Source organism: Mobula birostris, chromosome 13 (assembly GCF_030028105.1).
Source record: "Mobula birostris isolate sMobBir1 chromosome 13, sMobBir1.hap1, whole genome shotgun sequence".
NCBI lineage: Eukaryota > Metazoa > Chordata > Chondrichthyes > Myliobatiformes > Myliobatidae > Mobula > Mobula birostris.
In genome coordinates, this window is record NC_092382.1 from 55,630,030 (window position 1) to 55,651,396 (window position 21,367).

General features: G+C 44.6%; 1 protein-coding gene across 1 annotated transcript; it reads right to left on the reverse strand.

Moving 5' to 3' along the window:
• Positions 1–3,962: 3,962 nt before the first annotated feature.
• On the reverse strand, positions 3,963–19,277 carry LOC140206854 (NACHT, LRR and PYD domains-containing protein 3-like). Its single transcript, XM_072275099.1, has 7 exons — positions 19,191–19,277; positions 16,404–16,575; positions 16,239–16,304; positions 6,450–8,187; positions 4,926–5,012; positions 4,278–4,445; positions 3,963–4,114 (listed from the first exon to the last, which is right to left on the reverse strand). The coding sequence occupies exons 1-7, from the start codon at positions 19,260–19,262 to the stop codon at positions 4,027–4,029; spliced, it is 2,391 nt and encodes a 796-aa protein (XP_072131200.1). The 5' UTR covers positions 19,263–19,277; the 3' UTR covers positions 3,963–4,026.
• Between the last annotated feature and the right edge of the window lie 2,090 nt (positions 19,278–21,367).

Genomic DNA, 21,367 nt, shown 5'->3' on the forward strand with positions numbered 1-21,367 from the left:
AATATTCCAGGTGATGTCACACACCCTCCTTTGTGTAATAGTAGTCCTCTAAACTCTAACCCCTCACAATGATGACAAAATGTCCTTTACCTTCCTGATTGTTTGCTGCAGCTTCATGTTCACTTGATATTATTTTATTCGCAATAACACTTCAATCTCTCTGTAATATGTTCATCTCGAATTTTCTATGTTTAGATTTTTTTCTAAAACTTGACATGCAAAATTTATTCACAAAAAATATACAGTACATTGTATTCTTCACATTTGTAATGTTGTTCAAACAATATGCTCGTAGTGTCCTGTTTTTTCACATATTCATTTGCCACTTTATTAGGTAGACCTGTACATCTGCTTGTTAATGCAAATATTTAAACAGCAAATTTTGAGTCAGCAACTCAATGCAAAAGTGCCTGCAAACATGGTCAAAAGGTTCAGACCAAACATCAGAATGGGGAAGAAAGTGATCAAAGAGTATGACAGTGAAATAATTGTTGGTGCCACATGGGGCAGTCTGAGCATCTCCAAAACTGCTGACGTGCTGGGATTTTCGTGGACAACAATCGCTCGAGTTGAGAGAGAATGGTCCAAAAATAAAGTTGTACAAGGCAGTATGAATGTTCAGGAATGTAAGGAGCTGGGGAGAGTGGATGACTCAGATCAATACATTACAGACACACCCCTCCCCACTGTCACTAGTTTCTACATGAGGTGCTACTCAAGAAGGCAACGTCTATCATCAAACATCAAGACCATGCCATCTTTTCACAGATACTATCAGGCAGAAGGTATGTAACCCTGAAGTCCTCACAAGGGTAGGTTTCACACAGTGAACAATAGAGCACTGGTGATTGTGGTAGAGCAAAATAATCTGGGAATACAACGGCAGATGGGCCTTCATAAATCAAAGTCTTGTTGTGTTGAAGTTGTGTAAGCCTGGCTTATAGTATTGTGTGCAACTTTGATCACCTGACCTGTAGGAGAGATGTAAGCAAGGTTGAAAGAGTACGGAGACAATCTACAGGGCTGTTGCTGGATCTGGAGGATCTAAATTAGAAAGAAAGATTGACTAGGTTAGGACTTTATTCCTTGGGACGTAGAAGATTGAGAGGAGATCTGATACAGGTATACAGCATTATGAGAGGTATAGATAGCATAAATACCGGCAGGCTTCTTTCACTGAGGCTGGGTGAGATTACAATTGAGGTCTTAGGTTAATGGTGAGTGGTGAAAATGTCCAGGGGAACACGAGGGAAACTTTCTTCACTCAGAGGGTTGCATGCGTGTGGAATAAGCTGCCAGCACAAGTGGTGCATATGAACTCGATTCAACATTTCAGAGAAGTTCGAATCAGTACACAGATGGTATGTGTATGGATGGCTATGGTCCCAGTACAGGTTGATGGCAGTGGGCACTTCAAGTGGTTCAGCATGGACTCAATGGGGCGAACAGCCTGTTTCTGTGCTATACTTTCCTGTGACTCTATGTCCTATCTATCACCTCCTCAGCCTCCTGGAAGTCCTATTCTCAATTATTGACGAAATGAAATAACATACTAATCTGAATTATACTCCATCTGCCATTCATTTGATCACATCAAGAGATGATCAAGATCTCTCTGCAAGTCCCGATACCATGTTCACTGTTTTCCACATCACCTATTTTAGTGATGCATACATCTCAGCCAGTTCTCTCCCATTTCCCTCCATTCCAACAGTGCTGTTGGCCTGGAGATTTCTCAATACATTTTGAGATATTTAGCACCTCCTCTGCTATGATGTAGACTATCACAAAACCATTTGCATTGACTATTTTAAGTTTTGCATCATTCTCTACAATGAAAAAAAAGCAGGATAAATATTGATTTAAGATCTTGCCCATCTGCTGAGGCTCAATATAAAGAAGTTTACTTCCAGAAGTGATCAATTTTTGATCTCTTTTTGGTACATCACGTGGATGCTCTTCAACACTCGTTGTGCATTAAAGTTTAATTTGTCAGAGCCCACAGCCTTACTAATGTCCGGTGTGTTAGAGGAAGCTGATAGACTGTGATCGATCGACTCCCTGTATCAGAGACAGAGACAACATCAGGTGAGAAGCCACGTGAGAGCTTTGAGTAATAGTGACAAACAAGACTGAGGTGACAGAGGGAGTTGGGACTCGGGCGAGTGTATGCATTTCCTGTGCCCTTAGCCCCCACAGAGAAAACAATGACTATAGCAGCCGTATTTGTCACATGTGCATTGACACATATAGGGAAACACGTTGTTTGCGTTGGAGAGGTGCCGTGGCAGTTCGCAAGTGTTGCCATGCATTCGGTGCCAACACAGCATATCCACAACTCAGTAACCCTACCTGTGCATCTTTGGAATGTGGGAGGAAACCAGGGCAGCCAGAGGAAGCTCCCACAGCGAAAGCGTGCAGGCTCCTTTCGGACAGTGGCCGGAATTGAAACACAACCTTAAAGCTTATGCTAACCACTATTCCACCATGTCATTCTGTTATCCTTAACTTAAATACTCCAACACTGGCCACTAATATCTCCCACTCAAGAATGACCTCCAAAGTCCTCTCCACTTATTTACACTCTTACTGCTGTGCTCAGTGATTCTAACTAGACAGAGAGAGTCTCCCTGAGAGTTTGAGGGAACAGGCATGGTGTTTGCCAAGTTACACTGTTTCATTTACTGATTCCCAAAAATGATTCCGGAATGGAAAGGCTTGTCATAGGAGGAGGTTTTGGTGCTTTGGGAAGCTAATCACTGGAATTTAAAAGGATGATTGGGATCTTCAATGAAACCTATCGAATATTGAACGGCTTTGATAGAGTGGATGTAGAGAGGATGTTTCTCATGATATGGAGGTGGATGGAAGAGGTCTGAGACCAGAAAACACAGCCTCCTAATAGAGGGGGCTGAAGGAGGTCAACTTAGAACGATGAGGAGGAATATGTTTACTCAGAACGTGGAGAATATGTGAAATTCTTTGCCACAGATGTCTAAGGAGGACAGGTGATCTGTTATATTTAAGGCAGAGGTTGACAGAATCTTAATTAGTCAGAGCATGAAAGGATATGGTGATAAGACAGGAGATTGTGGTTGAGAGGGAAATCTCTCTTTCCTGATGCAATTTTTGAGGAAATAACAGCAAATCCAGACAAAGGAGAGTTAATGGATATTGTTTATTTGGATTTTCAGAAGGCATTTGATAAGGTGCTGCACATAAGGCTGCTGAATAAGATAAATGCTCGTGGTATTACAAGAAAGGTGGAGAGCTTAACAAAGTGTGGTCGCACCCAGAGTAATGCATTTACTCTGGTGGCCCCACTAGAGGAAGGATGTCGAGTCTTTGTAGAGGCTGCTGAAAATATTAACCAGGGTGCTACCTGGATTAGAGAGCATGCGCGACGACTGGAGTTTAGATGAACAGCGACTGTTTTTATTTACTAGAGCGGAGGAGGCTGAGAGTAGATCTGATTGATGTTTCTAAGTTTATGAGCGGCACAGATATACAAGACAGACAGTATCTTTTCTTCAGGGTTGAAATTTCCAGTAGAAGGGGCCATGAATTTAAGATCAGATGGGGATAATTCTAAAGGACATGTGAGGTACAGTTTGTTTTTCAATTTGAGGTTGTGGGTATTTGTCAATTTATCATTATTATTTCGGCCACACTGCGGAATGTACCGTCCTCAGCAAAGTGGGCAAAAGGATTCACTCCCCGGATTACCCCATCCCGGGACTGGTGTCCCATGAGCACTGCCTCCGGGCTCTTACTGCCTGTGTAATTACCCAGGGCATCACTTGGGGGCGCTCTCCGGACTGAACATACATCGGAGGCAGTTCCGCTGATCCGGAGGTGGAATTACGTCTCTGGAACTGACTCTGACGTCACAGTGCGCGCTGCTGGAGACGGGGTCCGTCAGAAACTTTGGGAATTAAATCTGTCACGGTCCATTAAAGGCGCGGGGGAGGGGGTGGGCGGAGAGTCTGTCAAACTGTGGGTGGGGATGTGCACACATTCAGATGTTCACAGTATCAGACTCAGTCCGGATCTGAGTTCCTGCAGAGACTTCAGTTCCTCTTCCCCGGTCCAACTGATCCGATTGTCCCACAGCCTGAAACAGATGGAAGAATGAAGAGGAAATAACAAATTACACAACAGTGTCAGCAACAGAGGACTAGGGTTAATGTTTCAACAACATTCACAGACAAACACAAGCGGAAACCCGGCGGATCCGCTGATATTTTATGACATTGAATATGAACACAATCACTCACCAGATCCGCTCCAGATTCGGGAGGGCCAGTATGAGGCGGCGAAGAGCGGGGACAGATTGGTCTGTGAGCGAGTTTGATCCCAGATCCAGCTCTGCCAGTGATTGGGTTGCACTGAGAGCGGAGACGAGATCATCGACACCAGCATCAGTGAGACCGACCTTGTACAACCTGGAGATGAGAGAGAGTGAGGGTGAAGGACACCGAGAGACAGTGGACGCTATGAATCTCGAATGTTGACCAATAAGACAATTCTGATCACATTAATGTTCAGCGTCAGACACCCAGTGACTGTAAAGACAATCTCCCACAGTCTTACACTTACCACAGTTTCTGCATTTTACACTCCGAGTTCGTCAGAGCCTCAGACACCAGTTTCACCCCTGAATCTCCTAGTTCATTTTCATTCAGGTTCAGCTTTGTCAGTGAAGGGTTTGTGCTGAGAGCGGAGGCAAGATGCTTGGCACCAGAATCTGTGAGACCGACATTGCTCAGCCTGTGGATGAAAGGGAGAGTGTGGGTAAAGGCCACAGAGAGACAGGAGACGGTAGAAATTCCCAGTGTTTATCAGTAATACAATTACTGATCACCTTAATGTTCAGTGTCAGATACCCAGTGACTATAACCGCAATATCCCTTTCTGACACTTACCATAGTGTCTGTATTTTACACTCTCGATTCCTCAGAGCTGCAGACAGCAGCTTCACTCCTGAATCTCCCAGTTTATTCATCCCAAGTCTAAACACAAACAGACAAATTGATGAACAAATTGATTCAGACAGTGGTTCTGAGGGAATTCCTTTCACCCGGTATTTCAGGAAACATTAAACCCTTCAGTAAATCACTGACCAATTCACATGACTGTCAATGTCCCTCACTGCCCAGCTCCGAATGTTAGTAATTTAGCCTGTCGGTGTGACTCTGTAAACTTTCTATATTCTGTCTCAGTCCCCGACGTTTGGAAAAAAAGTCCTGACGAGATGGTAGAAAGCTGCAGCGTTGGAGGGCTGGAAAAAGTCCCACAGGGAGGAAGAGTTGTGGATGAGAACGTGTCCATGGGAGATGGTGGAAGAAAAGCCCGCCAGGGCAAAAGGGATAGGCAGAGTAATCCCACAGGAGGAAGGGAGATGGGGAATAGAGATACCACGGGAAGAAAGGAGAATAGAGAAGAAAGATGCCACAGAAGGAAGGGAGATGGGAAAGAGATATCCCCACAGGACGAGGGGGGTGGAGAAGAAGGATTCCATGGGAGGATGGGAAATGGAGAAAAGAAATCCCACAGGAGGAAGGGGGATGTGGAAGACAGATGCCACAGGAGGAAGGGGGATGGAGTGGATAATTACCACAGGAGGAAGGAGAATGGAGAAGAGAGATCCCACAGGAGGAAAAATGTATGCAGAGGATAGATCCCAGAGGAGGAAGTGGGATAGGGAAGCTAGATCCCACAATGAAGGAAGATAGGTAAAGAGCCATCCCACAAGATGAAGAGGATATGGCAAAGACAGATCCCATAGGAGGAAAGGGAATGGGGAAGAGAGATCCCATAGGAGGAAAGGGGGATGAAAAAGAGAGATCCCATAGGAGGAAGGCAGATGGGGAAGCAAGATTCCACAACAGGATGTGATGCAGACGTAGATCGCACGGGGAGGGTTGGTCAGAATTGAACCCCACAATTGGAAGAGGTGATGCCCACATGAGTGTTGGGTATCTGGCAGTGAACAAAGTCACACTGTTGGAGTGATCGTGATAGTCACACGCGGGGAGAGGGGTTGGGAAGGATAATCTCGGGTATTTCTCTCCCTCTCACTGGGACATTTCTCTGGTTCTCTCTTGTACTTCATCGGGAAGAGGGTGCGCAGATCCGTCACACCTGCTGCAGTCAGTGTCGGTGTCGATGTCAGTAACAGTGAGAAGGAACATTGTCAATTGACGTGTCACATGCAGCGAGAAACACGGCCATTCATGTGATTTACTACCATTAAACCAACGACCATTGTTCGCTCATCTGAAGTCTCCAACATCTCTATACACGAAACCATAGGGCACTCCCGTTCTTGATTTACTGACCGATCGCCTATTAATTTGTCACAAAAACTCATAATCTGCTTTACCTTTACATTAAAACAAAATAATGAAATACTTTCACAGATCAGACTGAGAAATAAGTGAAGTTACCCCAACTCCTGGCATTTGTGCAGCCCAGGTACCAGCCGCTGGATTCCTTCACACTGAATGTGGCAGCCAACTAGGTCGATATGTTTTATTGTATCACAGAGTCCGATGACATGAGACAGGACCGCACAGTCAATCGGGGTCAGTGTCATTCTACTGAATGAAAGTGTTTCCACAGATTCCAGTGCGGCCTGAGCCAGCCCACAATTCTGAGACTCAAACAGGTAGTGCAGTGTGTTCAGGAGGCTCCTTTTACCAGCTTCACTCCTCGTGTTTCCACTCTGGCGTTTAACCTCCTCCCTCACCCAGTCAATCACCCGGCAGGTTGTTTGACGGGGAAATGGTCCCAGAAACTCCTCCAGGCCCCGAGCTGTCATTGGAGAGGAGAGGCCAGCAACAAAACGGAGACACACCTCAAATCGGCCATCTGTTGTGTTGTGGGCTTCAGTGAGGAATTTCAGGATATCCCCGGGATGCGGATTCAGGAACTGTGCGAGTGCCGCTACAAACTCCTGGATGGTGAGGTGTGGGAATGTGTACACCACACATCGGGGAGAATCCTCTCTCTCCAGAAGCTCCATTAAGAACCCAGACAAGAACTGGGAAGGCTTCAGATTGTAGTTGATTAAATCTCCATTTGTAAATACAATCTTCTTGTCAAACACACCTCTGAAGGCCATCTGACCAACCCTGAGTAACACGTCACGGGGGTTCTCAATCTCACGGCCGTGGTTTTTCAGGATGTTGTAAATATAGTAGGAATAGAGTTGGGTTATGGTCTTGGGAACTCGCTGTGGGTCCCTGTCTCTTTTTGCGAAGAAGGGTCCCAGTGCCAAAGCGAGGATCCAGCAGTAGGAGGGATTGTAGCTCATGGTGTACAGGATCTCGTTCTCCTCCACATGTTTGAAAACAGCTTCTGCTACCGTCTTATCTTCAAAATGCCTCATGAAATATCCCTTCCGTTCTTCATCGACAAATCCCAGGATTTCAGCCCAGACATTGATTTCTGCCTTTTCTAATAAATGTAACACAGTGGGTCGGGTGGTCACCAGTACTGAACACCCTGGCAGCAGCTTGTGCTGGATTAAACTGTACACAATATCCGACACTTCACACCACCACTCGGGATCTGGGCACTTGTGCTGAGGTTCTGTATCTCTCCGACTGTCAGCAAAATCAATTTTATGTTTGAATTCATCCAAGCCATCGAATATAAACAGCAATCCCTCTGGGTTTTTCCAAACCTCTCTCAGGAAATTCCCAAAGTAAGGATACTGATCCAAAATCAGTTCCCTCAGGTTTACTCTGCAGTTAATGGAGTTTAAATCCCTGAATTTGAAACTGAAGACAAACTGGAATTGTTGGTATATTTTCCCCGTGGCCCAGTCATAAACAATCTTTTGCACCATTGTTGTTTTCCCTATCTCCGAGACTCCAGCCAATGCTGCCGAACTCCCAGATTTGCATTTACTTTGGGAAAAGCTGCTCTGGAACAACTGATCAGTCCGGAGTTTTTCCAGCTCTCTGCGGAGATGTTGTTTTCTCCATTCCTCGTGGTCTCTGCCTCTCGCCAGCAGCTCGTGTTCCACCAGTCTCCGATCACGAATAGTAGAAATGACCGTGAGCTCAGCGTATCGATCAACCAGCTGGAAAACATTCACCTTCTCCGTCATCAGGATCGTGTTCACGCTCAGTGTTTCGGTTTGTGCCCGCAGAGTCTCCTTGTGTTTCTGTTGAACATCTTCCATGGGAACAGAGAAAGAGTCAAAATGTTAGACGCCTCAACTCAGAACTTAGTAAACAACAAATAGTGCAGCACAAAGCTCTTGTATCAATTTAATTTATCAGAATATGTTCATACACTAAAGTAAATTTGGTTGCAGTGATTCAGAATTGTGACGAAAAACCAAGTTATCAGAAGATTGATGCTGATGAGAGAGATAAGGGGAACAATGGAGAAACATTTAAAATGCTAATAAGAGAGAAGAGCGAGATTAACGAGAAAGAAAGACATTTCAGATATTGACAGATCGATTGCTTTGAACCTGAACTGTTTGAAGTTTAATGGACAGGCGATACCCCAGCAGGGAGATAAAAAGAACAGGTTCGCTAAGGCATGACACACACCACGAGATCACGAGATAACGAGACCCTGGAAGAGCGGTGTGCCTCCACAAGTTGGTTAAAGTTGGAGGTCTGGTTCGAGGGAACCGACCATAGACTGACAGGGTGAAAAGGAATGATCGGCGGGAACCTGGTGTGTGCGTCCACCCTTGCCTGGGTGCCGGGTTCACCGCGGAAGAACGGTCGTATCCAGAATGGAGGGATCACAGTCGGTGAACCACAGAAGACATAAAAGGGTTCGCCCGAAAGCTAACTGCGAAGAACATCAAAGGTCTGTTTGAATCAAAATTTGCATTCTCTCTCTCTCTCCAATGGCACAACAGCGATTACTGCAAACTGTACTAAGCTGAACTGAACTCTGCGTCACTTGAGACTGATCATTTTACCCCTAGACTGCGATAGAGCTTGGTTGATTCCTGTTACCCTAGTTCTGTGTACACGTGTGTATTATCATTGCTAACCTGTTTCATTTACGTCCTTACGATTAGAGTACTGTGTTACTTATTTCTTTAATAAAGCTTTATTAATTTCTGTTAAACCAGACTCCAACTAAGTGGTCCATTTCTGCTGGTTTGGCAACCCAGTTACGGGGTACGTAACAGAATAAAACAAAAGAAACCTACTGCATGTCGATCAGCAACGTTGTAGGGGTGGTGGGGGTCAGCTGTCAAGGTCTCGCAAAGCTGACTCAGACAATCAGCGTTTCTAATCAAACATAAATAATTTATTCACCCTACTATACCACGGATGCTGGACAACTCACCGAGATCATCCAGAAGAATGTCCGGGCCTGCAGATCTGCAGTCTCATGTCCACTAAACAGTATACACGGGAAATACTCAGCAGGACAGGGAGAATAAAAACATAGAAACATAGAAAACCTAGAGAACAATACAGACTCTTCAGCCAACAAAGCTGTGCCGAACATGTCACTACCTTAGAATTACCTAGGCTTTATCCATAGCCCTCTACTTTTCTCAGCTCCATGTCGCCATCCAGGAGTTTCTCAGAAGACCCTACTGTTTCCGCTTCCACTAACGTCGCCGGCAGCCCATTCCACGCACTCACCACTCTCTGCGAAAGAAAACTTACCCCTGACATCTCCTCTGTACCTACTTCCAAGCACCTTAAAACTATGCGCTCTCGTGCTAGCGATTTCAGCCCAGGGGAAAAGCCTTTGACTATCCACTCGATCAATGCCTCTCATTATCTTGTACACCTCTATCAGGTCACTTCTCATCCTCCGTCGCTCCAAGGAAACAAGTCCGAGCACACTCATACTGTAAGGCATTCTACCCAATCTAGGAAACATCTTTGTAAATCTCCTCTGCACCTTTTCTATGGTTTCCACGTCCTTCCTGTACTGAGGCGACCAGAATTGAGTACAGTACTCCAAGTGGGCTCTTTCCACTGTCCTGTATAGCTGTAATATTACATCTTGGTTCTTAAACTCAATCCCACGACTGATGAAGGCCAATGCACCATATGCCTTCTTAACCACAGAGTCAACTTACATTGCAGCTTTGAGTGTCCTATGAACTCGGACCCCAAGATCCCTCTGATCCTCCACACTTCCAAGAATCTTACCATTAATTCTATATTCTGCCATCATATTTGCCCTAACAAAATAAACCATCTCACACTTATCTGGGTTAAACTCCATTTGCCACTTCTCAGCCCAGATTTGCATCCCATCAGTGTCTCGTTGTAATCTCTGACAGCCCTTCACACTATTCACTACACCCTCAAGCTTCGTGTCATCAGCAGATTTACTAAACCATCCCTCCACTTCCTCATCCAGATCATTTATAAAAATCACGAACAGTAGGGATCCCAAAACCGATCCCCAAGGCACACCACTGCTCTGGAGAAAGGGAGAGAGTGGATGCTACAGATCTATTATTCAAATTGAACTAAAATTTTGAAAAGCAGGATTATTTCCAATCCCGGTAACATCTGGTAAAACTCTCTTCTCCAAGTTCTCCAGATCCTTCCTGTAATGGACCGACAGAATTGAACCAATTCTCCAAGTGCAGCCAAACCAAAGTTTTATACATCTGTAACCTAAAGCTTCGATAGACTTAGTGCTCCGTACAATGAAGTGAACTATGTGATCATATCTTCTTCATTTACCTGTGTTGTCACACCTAGCGAGCTACGGACATTGACAACAAACTCCCTCTGCACCTCAATGATGTTAGCGTCTGCCAGTTACTTTAAACATCCCCCATACCTTCACACTTTTCTGGATTAAACTCCATCTGCTATTTGCCCACCCGCCTCTGCAACTGATCTATACCCCACTCAACGGCTGTGAAGGCGGATGAAGGCTGCAACAAATCTGCCAGCTCCAATTGTCGTGGTTTCCATGCCATTGGAATCAGTTGGTTGATTTGTGAAGTATTGTGTGCTTCTTGGAGTGCAACATCAAGTATTCGTTAAACAAATTCACGCACAGGCGTCTTCGCTCTGTGGACCACTTCTTCAGAATGAAGACCATCATCCTCGACCTCGAGGGATAGCCACGACGATACCCCACTGGACTCTTTGAGACATTTCTTCCCTCTCCATTACTCATTGTCTCACCTCAGCTTCAGAAAGCATATATTTCATTTGCAGACTAAATTCACAACATTTCCCGCCACGGTCACGGGACGGTGACAAACTATGCTCTAATCCTCTTTGGAACATGCCGGTTCGAAATTCTGATCAGCTGATATATATCGACTCTCACCAGACGGAGATTTGCCCTGTAACAGTTGCTCCTCACCTGACTTCTACCATTTAATCTGCCTTCCCCAATTTAACATCCCCACCCTGTGTATCACCTAAGCTGCAGACCTCTCTTTATTCATAACCATCTCAGAACTTGAGTTGTGTTCATTGTTCCCGAAACCTCTCCCACTGAAACCCGAGCCCGTCCTGAGATAAGGGATAGCCGATGTCAATGTAGGACCTGGTCTGGATGAGGTGTGGGAAAGTTACTTGCAGTGAAAGTACACCTGAAGAATGTGAAACCTCACGGTATGTCAGGATCCTGACAGGAGTGTGCGGGACCTCAGCGTGTTCCGGAGCCTTGTAAAGTAGTTAAAGGGTTTCACATTGTGTGACGGCTCTTGCAGGAGTGTATGGCATCTCGCAGCGTGTAGGTAGACGGCAACAGGCTTGTGGAGTCTCGCAGCGTGTCAGCCCCTGCCAGGGGTGTGTGGTGTCTAGCGGTGTGTCAGTACCCTGCCAGAGATGTGCAGGGTTTCACAGCGCATTAGGATCCTGCCAGGGGTGTGTGGTGTCTAGCGGTGTGTCAGTACCCTGCCAGAGATGTGCAGGGTTTCACAGCGCATTAGGATCCTGCCAGGGGTGTGTGGGGTTTCCAAATAACAGGTATACTCTACATAAGGGTTTATTGTGTAACGGATCTTGAAAATGACATTTTAGTCTTCACCATGTATCCGGGGCCAGCAAATACCGTTTATATCATCTTCTTAGAGAGTTGAGAGTTCTGAGGAAAACAGTGGTGATCTGGCGCTAAACGATGCAGGCATGTTTTCTCAGTAGTCATTCATTCAACGTATTCGAGTGAGACAGGGAACGTAGGAAAGCATGGATTGCATAAACAGTTACATTAGAGAATGGCAAACTAGTAGAGAAGTTGTTCTTCAAAGATCCAGGGGAGTATCTATTGCATGTTCAGAAGTGGTTACCTAGAGTGCCAGGATTTAGGTGTTTCAGAAAGAACAGGGAGGAAGACAAAAGGGGTGGGCGTGGCACTGCTGATCAGAGATAATGTCACGGTTGCAGGAAAGGAGGAAGTTATGGAGGGATTGCCTACTGAGTCTCTGTGGGTGGAAGTTATAAACAGGAAGAGGTCAATAACTCTACTGGGCGTTTTTTTATCGACCACCCAATTGTAACATGGACATCGAGCAGCAGATGGGGAGACAGATTCTGGAAAGATGCAAGAATAACCGGGTTGGCGTGGCGGGAGGTTTTAATTTCCAAAATATTGATTGCAATCACCCTAGAGCAAGGGCTTCAGATGAGGTGGAGTTTGCTAGGTGTATTCAGGAAGGTTTCCTGATATAATATGTAGATAAGCCTACAAGAGGAGAAGCTGTACTTGATCTGGTATTGGGAAATGAACCTGGTCAAGTGTCAGATCTCTCAGTGGAATAGCATGTTGGAGATAGTTATCACAATTCTGTCTCCTTTACCATAGCATTAGAGCGGGGTAGGAACAGACAAGTTAGGAGTGAGGAGAAATATGAAGTAATTGGGCAGGAACTTGGAATCATAAATTGGGAACAGATGTTCTCAGGGAAATGTATGGCAGAAATGTGGCAAACGTTCAGGGGATATTTGCGTGGCATTCTGCATAGGTGCGTAGGGTACAGGAACCGTGGTGTACAAAAGCTGTTGAAAATCTCGTCAAGAAGAAAAGAAAAGCTTACGAAAGGTTCAAAAATCTAGGCAATGCTAGAGACCTAGAAGATTATAAGGCTAGCAGGAAGGCGCTTAAGGATGAAATTAGGAGAGCCAGAAGGGGCCATGAGAAGGCCTTGGCGGGAAAGATTAAGGAAACCACCCAAGGCATTCTACAAGTATGTGAACAGCAAGATGATAAGAGAGAATAGGACCAATCAAGTGTGACAGTGGAAAACTGAGTATGGAACCGGAAGAGATAGCAGAGGTTCCTAGTAAGTACTCTGCTTCAGTATTCACTACGGAAAAGGATCTTGGCGAGCATACAGACATGAAGAAAGAGGACGTGCTGGAGCTTTTGGATAAGTCTCCGGGACCAGACGAGATGCACCCCAGGTTACTACGGGAGGTGACGGAGCAGATTGATGAGCCTCTGGCAACTATCAACGCATCATCAATCGGGACAGGAGAGGTTCCAGTGGGTTGTAGGCTTGTAGATGTTGTTCCCTTATTCAAGAAAGGGAGTAGAGATTGCACCGGAAATTATAGACCAGTGAATCTTACTTCAGGAATTGGTAGACCGATGGAAAAGACACTGAGAGGCAGGATTTATGAACATTCAGAGAGGCATAATATGATTAGGAATAGTGAGCATTGTTTTATCAAAGGCATGTCGTGCCTTACGAGCCTGATTGATTTTTTTTGAAGATGTGACTAAACACATTGATGAAGGTAGAGCAGTAGATGTACAGTATAATGGATTTTAGCAAGGCATTTGGCATGGTACCCTATGCAAGGCTTATTGAGAAAGTACGAAGTCATACGATCCAAGGGGACATTGCTTTGTGGATGTAGAACTGGCTTGCCCACAGAAGGCAAAGTGTGGTTGTAGGTGGTTCATATTCTGCATGGAGGTCGATGACTCAGGGATCTGTTCGGGGTCCCTTTCACTTCGTGATTTTTATCATTGACCTGGATGAGGAAGTGGAGTAATGGATTAATACATTTGCTGATGACACAAAGCTTGGGAGAGTTGTGGATAGTGTGGAGGGCTGTCAGAGGTTACAGCGGGACATCAATAGGATGCAAAATTGGGCGGAGAGATGGCAGATGGAGTTTAACCCAGATAAGCGTGAGGTGGTTTATATTGGTAGGTCAAATATGATGGCAAAATATAATATCAATGGTAAGCCTTTTGGCAGTGTGGAGGATCGGAGGGATCATGGGGTCCGAGTCCACAGTACACTCAAAGCTGCTGCGCAGGTTGACTCTGTAATTAAGAAGGTATACGGTGCATTGGCCTTCATCAACCGTGGGACTGAGTTTAAGAATTGAGATGTAATGTTACGGCTACATAGGACTCTGGTCAGACCCCACCTGGAATACTGTGCTCGGTTCTGGTCACCTCAGTACAGGAAGAATATGGAAAATATAGAAAGGGTGCAGAGGGGATTTACAAGGATGTTGCCTGGATTAGGGAGCATGCATTTTGAGAAGAGGTTGAGTGAACTCGGCCTTTTCTCTCTGGAGGATGAGAAGTGACGTGACAGAGGTGTACAAAATAATGAGAGGCACTGATCGTGTGGATAGTCAGAGGCTTTTTCCCAGGGCTGAAATGGCTAGCATGAGAGGACATAGTTTTAAGGTGCTTGGAAGTAGGTAAAAAGGAGATGTCAGGGGTAAGTTTTTTACGCAGAGAGTGGTCAGTGTTTGGAATGGTCTGCCGGTGGTGGGAATGGGTACGATAGCGTCTTTTAAGAGACTCCTGGATAGGTACATAGAGCTTCGAAAAATAGAGGGCTATGCGTAAACATAGGTAATTTCTGAAGTAACTGACATTACTCAATGTTAGGCGCAGCATTGAGGGCCGATGGGCCTGCATTGTGTTGTAGGTTTTCTACATATCTATATTTCTAAGTCAGTGTGAGAATTCTACAGCTGTATCTGTTCCCTTGGCAAGCAGCATGAAGAACATTGAAGAATAATTTTGCAGGCAATTTGTAGAGATATACTAAGTCAGTGGTGCAAGGAAACTGAGGGGTTTTGGTGGCAGAATATGGACCGAAACAATAATTACGGAAGTGACAGAGACTGAGAGGTCTTTCTAAAGTTCCTAATTAGCCTATCTCAGGTCCTATAAGAACAATAACATATTTGGAATTTGTTCTTGGAAATGAGAGACGCTGAACCAGGACACTGGCAGGGATTCCTCATGTTTCTGATGAAGACTTTCGAATACTGAGATACAACATTGGCTACTGTAAGATTAATAACTGTTGCAATATCTGTCTTTCCTTCGCCCTCTCTTCTGTTAGATGTGCAGTTGGATGATACAACACTGTCTGTGAATATGAAGCTTTTCGGACTCTGAGCACTTGCACTGCCCAGGGCTCCATTTTCACAGGCACAATGTGCTTATGGATGAAGTGAGCTTCTCATCAGTCTGGAGCATGTAATTTATCTCAACATTTTTTTTATCGATTTCTTCAGTTCTTCTCAGTTTCCTCGCCGCATTAACACAACACTGGGTTTCTCTGACCTAATTGACAGCTCTTACCCGTCCACAGTTTCCATCACACACCACAGGCAGACATGAATTTCAGTTCTGTAGATTTTTCAACCCTCACTGCCCCCCCACCCTCCCCTCACCTCCACTGTCTCCTGATGGACTTCCCACTGTTTGCATTAAGAGAGTGCAGATATAAACAGACTGGGTTACAGTTGCTTTTTTGGGATTGGGCAGGTTAGTTGGAATATGACCTGGTTTTCTGTTTAAAGGGAAGCTGTTGCTGGTATTCTGTGACTAGAACTTCAATCGATGTCCAACTCGAAGAACTGATTATCTGCGGGGACTGACGGAGTTTAGAGAAATGAATTAGGATGAGGGATGTTCGGCAGTGGGGAAGGGGGAGAGAGGCAGGTAGGGTGAGGTTTCGACCTTTTGGGGTGTAGAGGTTTCCCAGATTTCCCCTCCACCGGATTGCTCCTTCGTATGCTCTGACCCCGGTGGAAGCAGCTGTAGTTCCAGGCACCAGAGAGGAGTCACCCCTTTCCTCAAGTCCCGACTCTCAGCCTCGTTCCTCATTATGTCCTCTGAAAACTCTTCCTCCAGGAGACGATGTTTCTATGTGCCTTAGTATGTACTGTGTCACAGTGACGACATTTACCTGGTCAAACCCCCGTGACTCATCAACATGACCGTTCTGCGCAGTGTCAGCGGTTGGTGGAAACAGCATTTTCTTCACCTACCTTTCAGCTCACTGGGGATCTCCCGTAAACCTTGAGCGGGGTCTGATCGCTCGTACGGTGCACAACCTGTTTAATTTTAAACAGTTTGGTGAAATCAGATGTGTTGAATTATAAAGTGTGCATTGTTTGAATCCGAATTGACATTAATCTCTACTATTATCTCACCATATTCCTGTATTTCTTTAAGTATTTTGTCCAACTTTGGGACGCCATTCCGCATTTTCACAAACGATTCCCACATCACCCTCCGGGCGCGGGAGCCTCTCTCAATCACCAGGCTCAAGAGGAGTTTAGAACCATCCGCCAACTCTCCCTTATCAGCGAGATCAGAGACTTTCTGTGGGGTGCAGAAATGAACATATTGGGGACTGCCAGATTCACAGAGAATGCGAAGTAAGCGATGTACCCTTTATTGGGATCACACGGCCAGATGCCGATCCTCTCTGGAGATGGGCTGTACATTCAGAGCAGAGCACAGAGAGGGGCATTCACCGTGAACCTGGCCCACCAGTCAATGAGATCCTGGCTGGTCTGTGACCACTTTGTTACAATGATTCCAACCCATAAGTAATTCCTCATCAGATTTGACAGTGTCAATAAGAAATCATAAAATATGATTTATCATAAAGCAGATGAACAAAGAAGTCAAGAAGCTTTTTTTATAGCACGTGTTCAGTCTCAGAGAAGTTACAGAAAAGATGATGCGATTAATCTTCTCAGTCTGCCAGTATCCAACATGACGGCGGCTGGCACCCACTGTATTTCCATTTTCTTTTCTGGTGGCGTTTCTTCAGTGATTACATCACAACATCACAACATGGTAGTGTACCACGCAAGACACAGTTTGCAGTTACAAATTATAACACAAGCACCTCCACCCAAACGAGAACACTGTCGAGCTCCTGTGACACCCACAGATGATGCCCAGATTTTCACTGAAATCCTACGGTCACGCTCTGCAATCGTCCTTAACCGAAATACCGTATCATATTTCTATTTAATGTCCATTATGTTAAGTCTATACAACAGTTACCTGCTTCTCTCGCTGTGAAAATGAGCAATCACCCACCAGTCCGGGGGATATTTTCACCCCTTTTCTGTCATTGGTGCAGATTCATAATTTTGTGATTGTACAGGGCATGCAAAATTTGGGCACCTCTGGTCAAAATTTCTGTTACTGTGAATCGTTAAGTGAGTAGAAAATGAACTGATCTCCAAAAGACATGACGTTAAAGATGAAACATTCTTTTCAACATTTTAAACAAGATTAGTGTATTATTTTTGTTTTGTACAATTTTAGAGTGAAAAAAAGGAAAGGAGCACCATGCAAAAGTTTGGGCACCCCAAGAGATTTGAGCTCTCTGATAACTTTTACCAACGTCTCATACCTTAATTAACTTGTTAGGGCTATGGATTGTTCACAATCATCGTTAGGAAAGACCAGGTGATGCAAATTTCAGAGCTTTATAAATACCCGGAATCTTCAAACCTTCTCCCAACAATCAGCAGCCATGGGCTCCTCAAAGCAGCTGCCTAGCACTCTGAATATTAAAACAAATAATGCCCACAAAGCAGGAGAAGGTTATAAGAAGATAGCAAAGCGTTTTCAGGTAGCCATTTCCTCAGTTCAGAATGAAATTAAGAAATGGCAGTTAACAGGAACGGTGGAGGTCAAGCTGAGGTCTGGAAGAAGACGAAGAAAGCTTTCGAGAGAACTGATCGTAGGATTGCTAGAAAGACAAATCAAAACCCCGTTTGACTGGAAAAGACCTTCAGGAAAATATTTCAGACTCTGGAGTGGTGGTGCACTGTTCTACTGTGCAGCGGCACCTGCACAAATATGACCTTCATGGAAGAGTCATCAGAAGAAAACCTTTTCTGCGTCATCACCACAAAATTCAGCGTCAGAAGTTTACAAAGGATCATCTAAACAAGTCCTGACGAAGGGTCTCGGCCTGAAACGTCGACTGCACCTCTTCCTAGAGATGCTGCCTGGCCTGCTGCGTTCATCAGCAACTTTGATGTGTGTTGCTTAAATTTACAGCATCTGCAGAATTCCTGTTGTTTACATCTAAACAAGCCTGGTGCATTTTGGAAACATGAAGTTAAAATAGAACTTTTTGGCCGCGATGAACAAAGGTTATGTTTGGAGAAAAAAGGGTGCAGAATTTCATGAAAAGAACACCTCTCCAACTGTTAAGCACGGGGGTGGATCGATCATGCTTTGGGCTTGTGTTGCAGCCAATGGCATGGGGAACGTATCACTGGTAGAGGGAAGAATGAATTCAATTAAATACCAGCAAAATTCTGGAAGCAAACATCACACCGTCTGTCTTCTACAACAGGATAATGATCCGAAACACACCTCAAAAATACAAAATGGACTACCTCAAGAGGCGCAACCTAAAGGTTTTGTCATGGCCCTCTCAGTCCCCCGACCTAAACGTCATCGAAAATCTGTCGATAGACCTCAGAAGAGCAGTGCACGCAAGACGGACCAAGAATCTCAGAAGGCTGGAAGTCTTTTGCAAGGAGGAATGGGCGAAAATCCCCCAAACAGAAAGCGTTTACATTATGTGATATTTGCCAAAAGGGGTGTTACTGAGTACTGACCATGCAGGGTGCCCAAACTTTTGCTTGGGGCCCTTCTCCTTTTTTGTCATTTTAAAACTGTAAAAGATAGTAATTTAAAAAAAAACACTTGCTTAAAATATTAAAGAAATGTGTCATCTTTAACTTTATGCCTTTTGGAAATCAGGTCATCTTTTACTCGCTTAACTATTCACGGTAACAGAAATTTTGACCAAGGGTGCCCAAACTTTTGCATGCAAACTTTTTGTATATTCAGTATTTATTTCCCAGTTGTTCATTTATCTGCTTTAATATCCGATGAGTCAGATTTTGGACACCTATGATGTGTGAACATTCAAACCCATTCTCTCGCTCACTTACCCGATGTTCCTCTTCACTGAACTGATTCTCGAACGTTAACGCCAGGCTCATTCCGTGCACCACTCCTTCCATCGCCTGCTCCAGCCTGTCCCGGTAGAAGTCAATCAACTGCAGAAGCTTGAAATCGTTCCAGTTTGCCAGGAGCTCGGTGATTACTGAGCTCGGACCTGTGGAGCGAAGCGAAGGAAACTAAAGACATTATCGAACCTTTATTGCTCAATATCTTTCTATCTAGAACCTAAGGTCGGTGCACCATGTTACCAAACACAATCAGAAATAGACACACACAGGTGTTACCATTTTGAAGCACAAATCAGGGAAGGACTTACACAGCGAAAGACATGGCACTGAGAAATATAGAGCCAACTCCAAGGAATTTAATTAATTGATAGTGGCGTCACGTGGAGACAGGGTATTAAAGAGAGTCCTGGAACATTTAATTTTGTTAACCTAGCTACTGAGTAGAGAAATTGGAGTCGTTCGTGCGGTCTTGTTTGGAGTATTGCGTGCAGTTGCACCTTAGATCGACTTCAGTATATTTCAATTCTCATTAATCCCACCTGCATTTACCTACTTCTTGAGCTGAATGAATGGTTTGAGGTGGTTAACATTACACAGGTCTGTGAAAGTAGAAGTTAAAACGAAGATTAGGAACAGTATTTTGCTTAGCCTGACATCAGTGATGTGAACAATTCTCGGCCATTGTAGAAGCTGCATCAGGAGAAAATTCAAAAGGCCTAACAAATTCAGCAATGCTTTGTGAAACAGAAATCACACTGGCTGAACCCCTTGCAATACTTTTGAGGATGCAACTAGCAGAATATATAAGGAGAGACCAGCGAATGTAGAATATTAGGATTTTCAGTAAAATCACGCATTACAGATTATCAGGCAAGCGTAAACCACGAGGGGTTGCGGATAAAGTAATGATACGGACACGAATTTGTTGGTCGAATTACATAGATTAGGCATAAATTGATTGTTTTCCGAATGGCAATGAGTGAAGGGTGGTACCACCGGAATCAATGCCAGGACCCGAGTTATTCAGAAAGGCTATTTCCACGAGGAAAATAAATGAAACATCTCCATGTTTCTGAATGACCTAAATCTGGATGGAAGGCGAGAATCGAAGAGACAGGCTGCTGACAGATTTAATCTTCTCTGGGAAGTTGAGAAATACCTGGCAGATACAGTACGAATAACAAATATACGACTGGCCACTTTGCTGCGTACCCGGGTGTTTTTCTGATGTTGACGCCACTGAGTCTCGTCCCTCGCCGGCTCCATCAGCCATTGTGAAGACGGGTGTTAACAGATTCTGGTTCTCTGCAAGAAACAAAATCAAGAGTAGGGTCAAGTATTAATTTAGGTATAAAGGAGGAAGCTGATATGCGTACCGAACAACATACTGCCAAAAACATAGTCCTTTCCAATGAAATCATGATATGGCTTGATCCTTCTGCACACACCCAGACAACTTCTGGAAGATACTTTATGGCCGGATTACTGGATGAGATGCCCGTGCTTTTCCAGGCAATCCCGTGACATGAGCAAGAGTGAGATGTCACACTGGCTTGTCAAGTCAACAGAACGGCAATGCAGGTTGGAGGTCCTGAGCAGGAAACACATACAGCTTGTGCCCTCCGGCCACTAGTGGCGCTATGGTGATCAAAGGACATCTGGTACAGCAGCGAGTGCTCAAACACTTCTGCTGACCTTGGCACATCTATTCCTCACTTCGCCAAATTGTACACATTTCTCCATCACACCTGATTCTCAGAGTCTCCTTCTATTTTTTTTTAAATTACGAAGTATTGACGTCACTGGCAAGACTACATATCTTGTTTCAGGCAATGTGGAAAGCCAGTCCCGCGTACAGCATCACGACGTCTTGCCTTAAACCACTATATTTTCACCGGCAGGTCTTCAGCGCCTAAGTTGCTGTCAAGATTTATTGGAGCATATCATCTGGTTACCATTGGATCGTTACATCCAATACAGCAAGTTTTACAAAAAATCTTCAAAATAATTTTAAATGCTGGAATTATTCAACAAGACAGACGGTGTAATACTTTTTTTCAGGTCGAGGGACCATAATCAGAATTGAGCCTGTCCACAGCTGTTCCCCAATCTGCTGAAAACTTCCAGTATACTCTGTTTACGTTTCACATTTCCCT

What these genes read in the sequence shown, in the direction of transcription:
- LOC140206854 (XM_072275099.1), bottom strand. Translation starts at nt 19,262, where the DNA reads ATGGAAGGAGTGGTGCACGGAATGAGCCTGGCGTTAACGTTCGAGAAT. An exon ending in TAAAGAAATACAGGAATATG is followed by an intron (nt 16,305 to 16,403) that starts GTGAGATAATAG and finishes AAAATTAAACAG; the next exon opens with GTTGTGCACCGTACGAGCGA. An exon ending in CCGAATCTGGAGCGGATCTG is followed by an intron (nt 4,115 to 4,277) that starts GTGAGTGATTGT and finishes CATCTGTTTCAG; the next exon opens with GCTGTGGGACAATCGGATCA.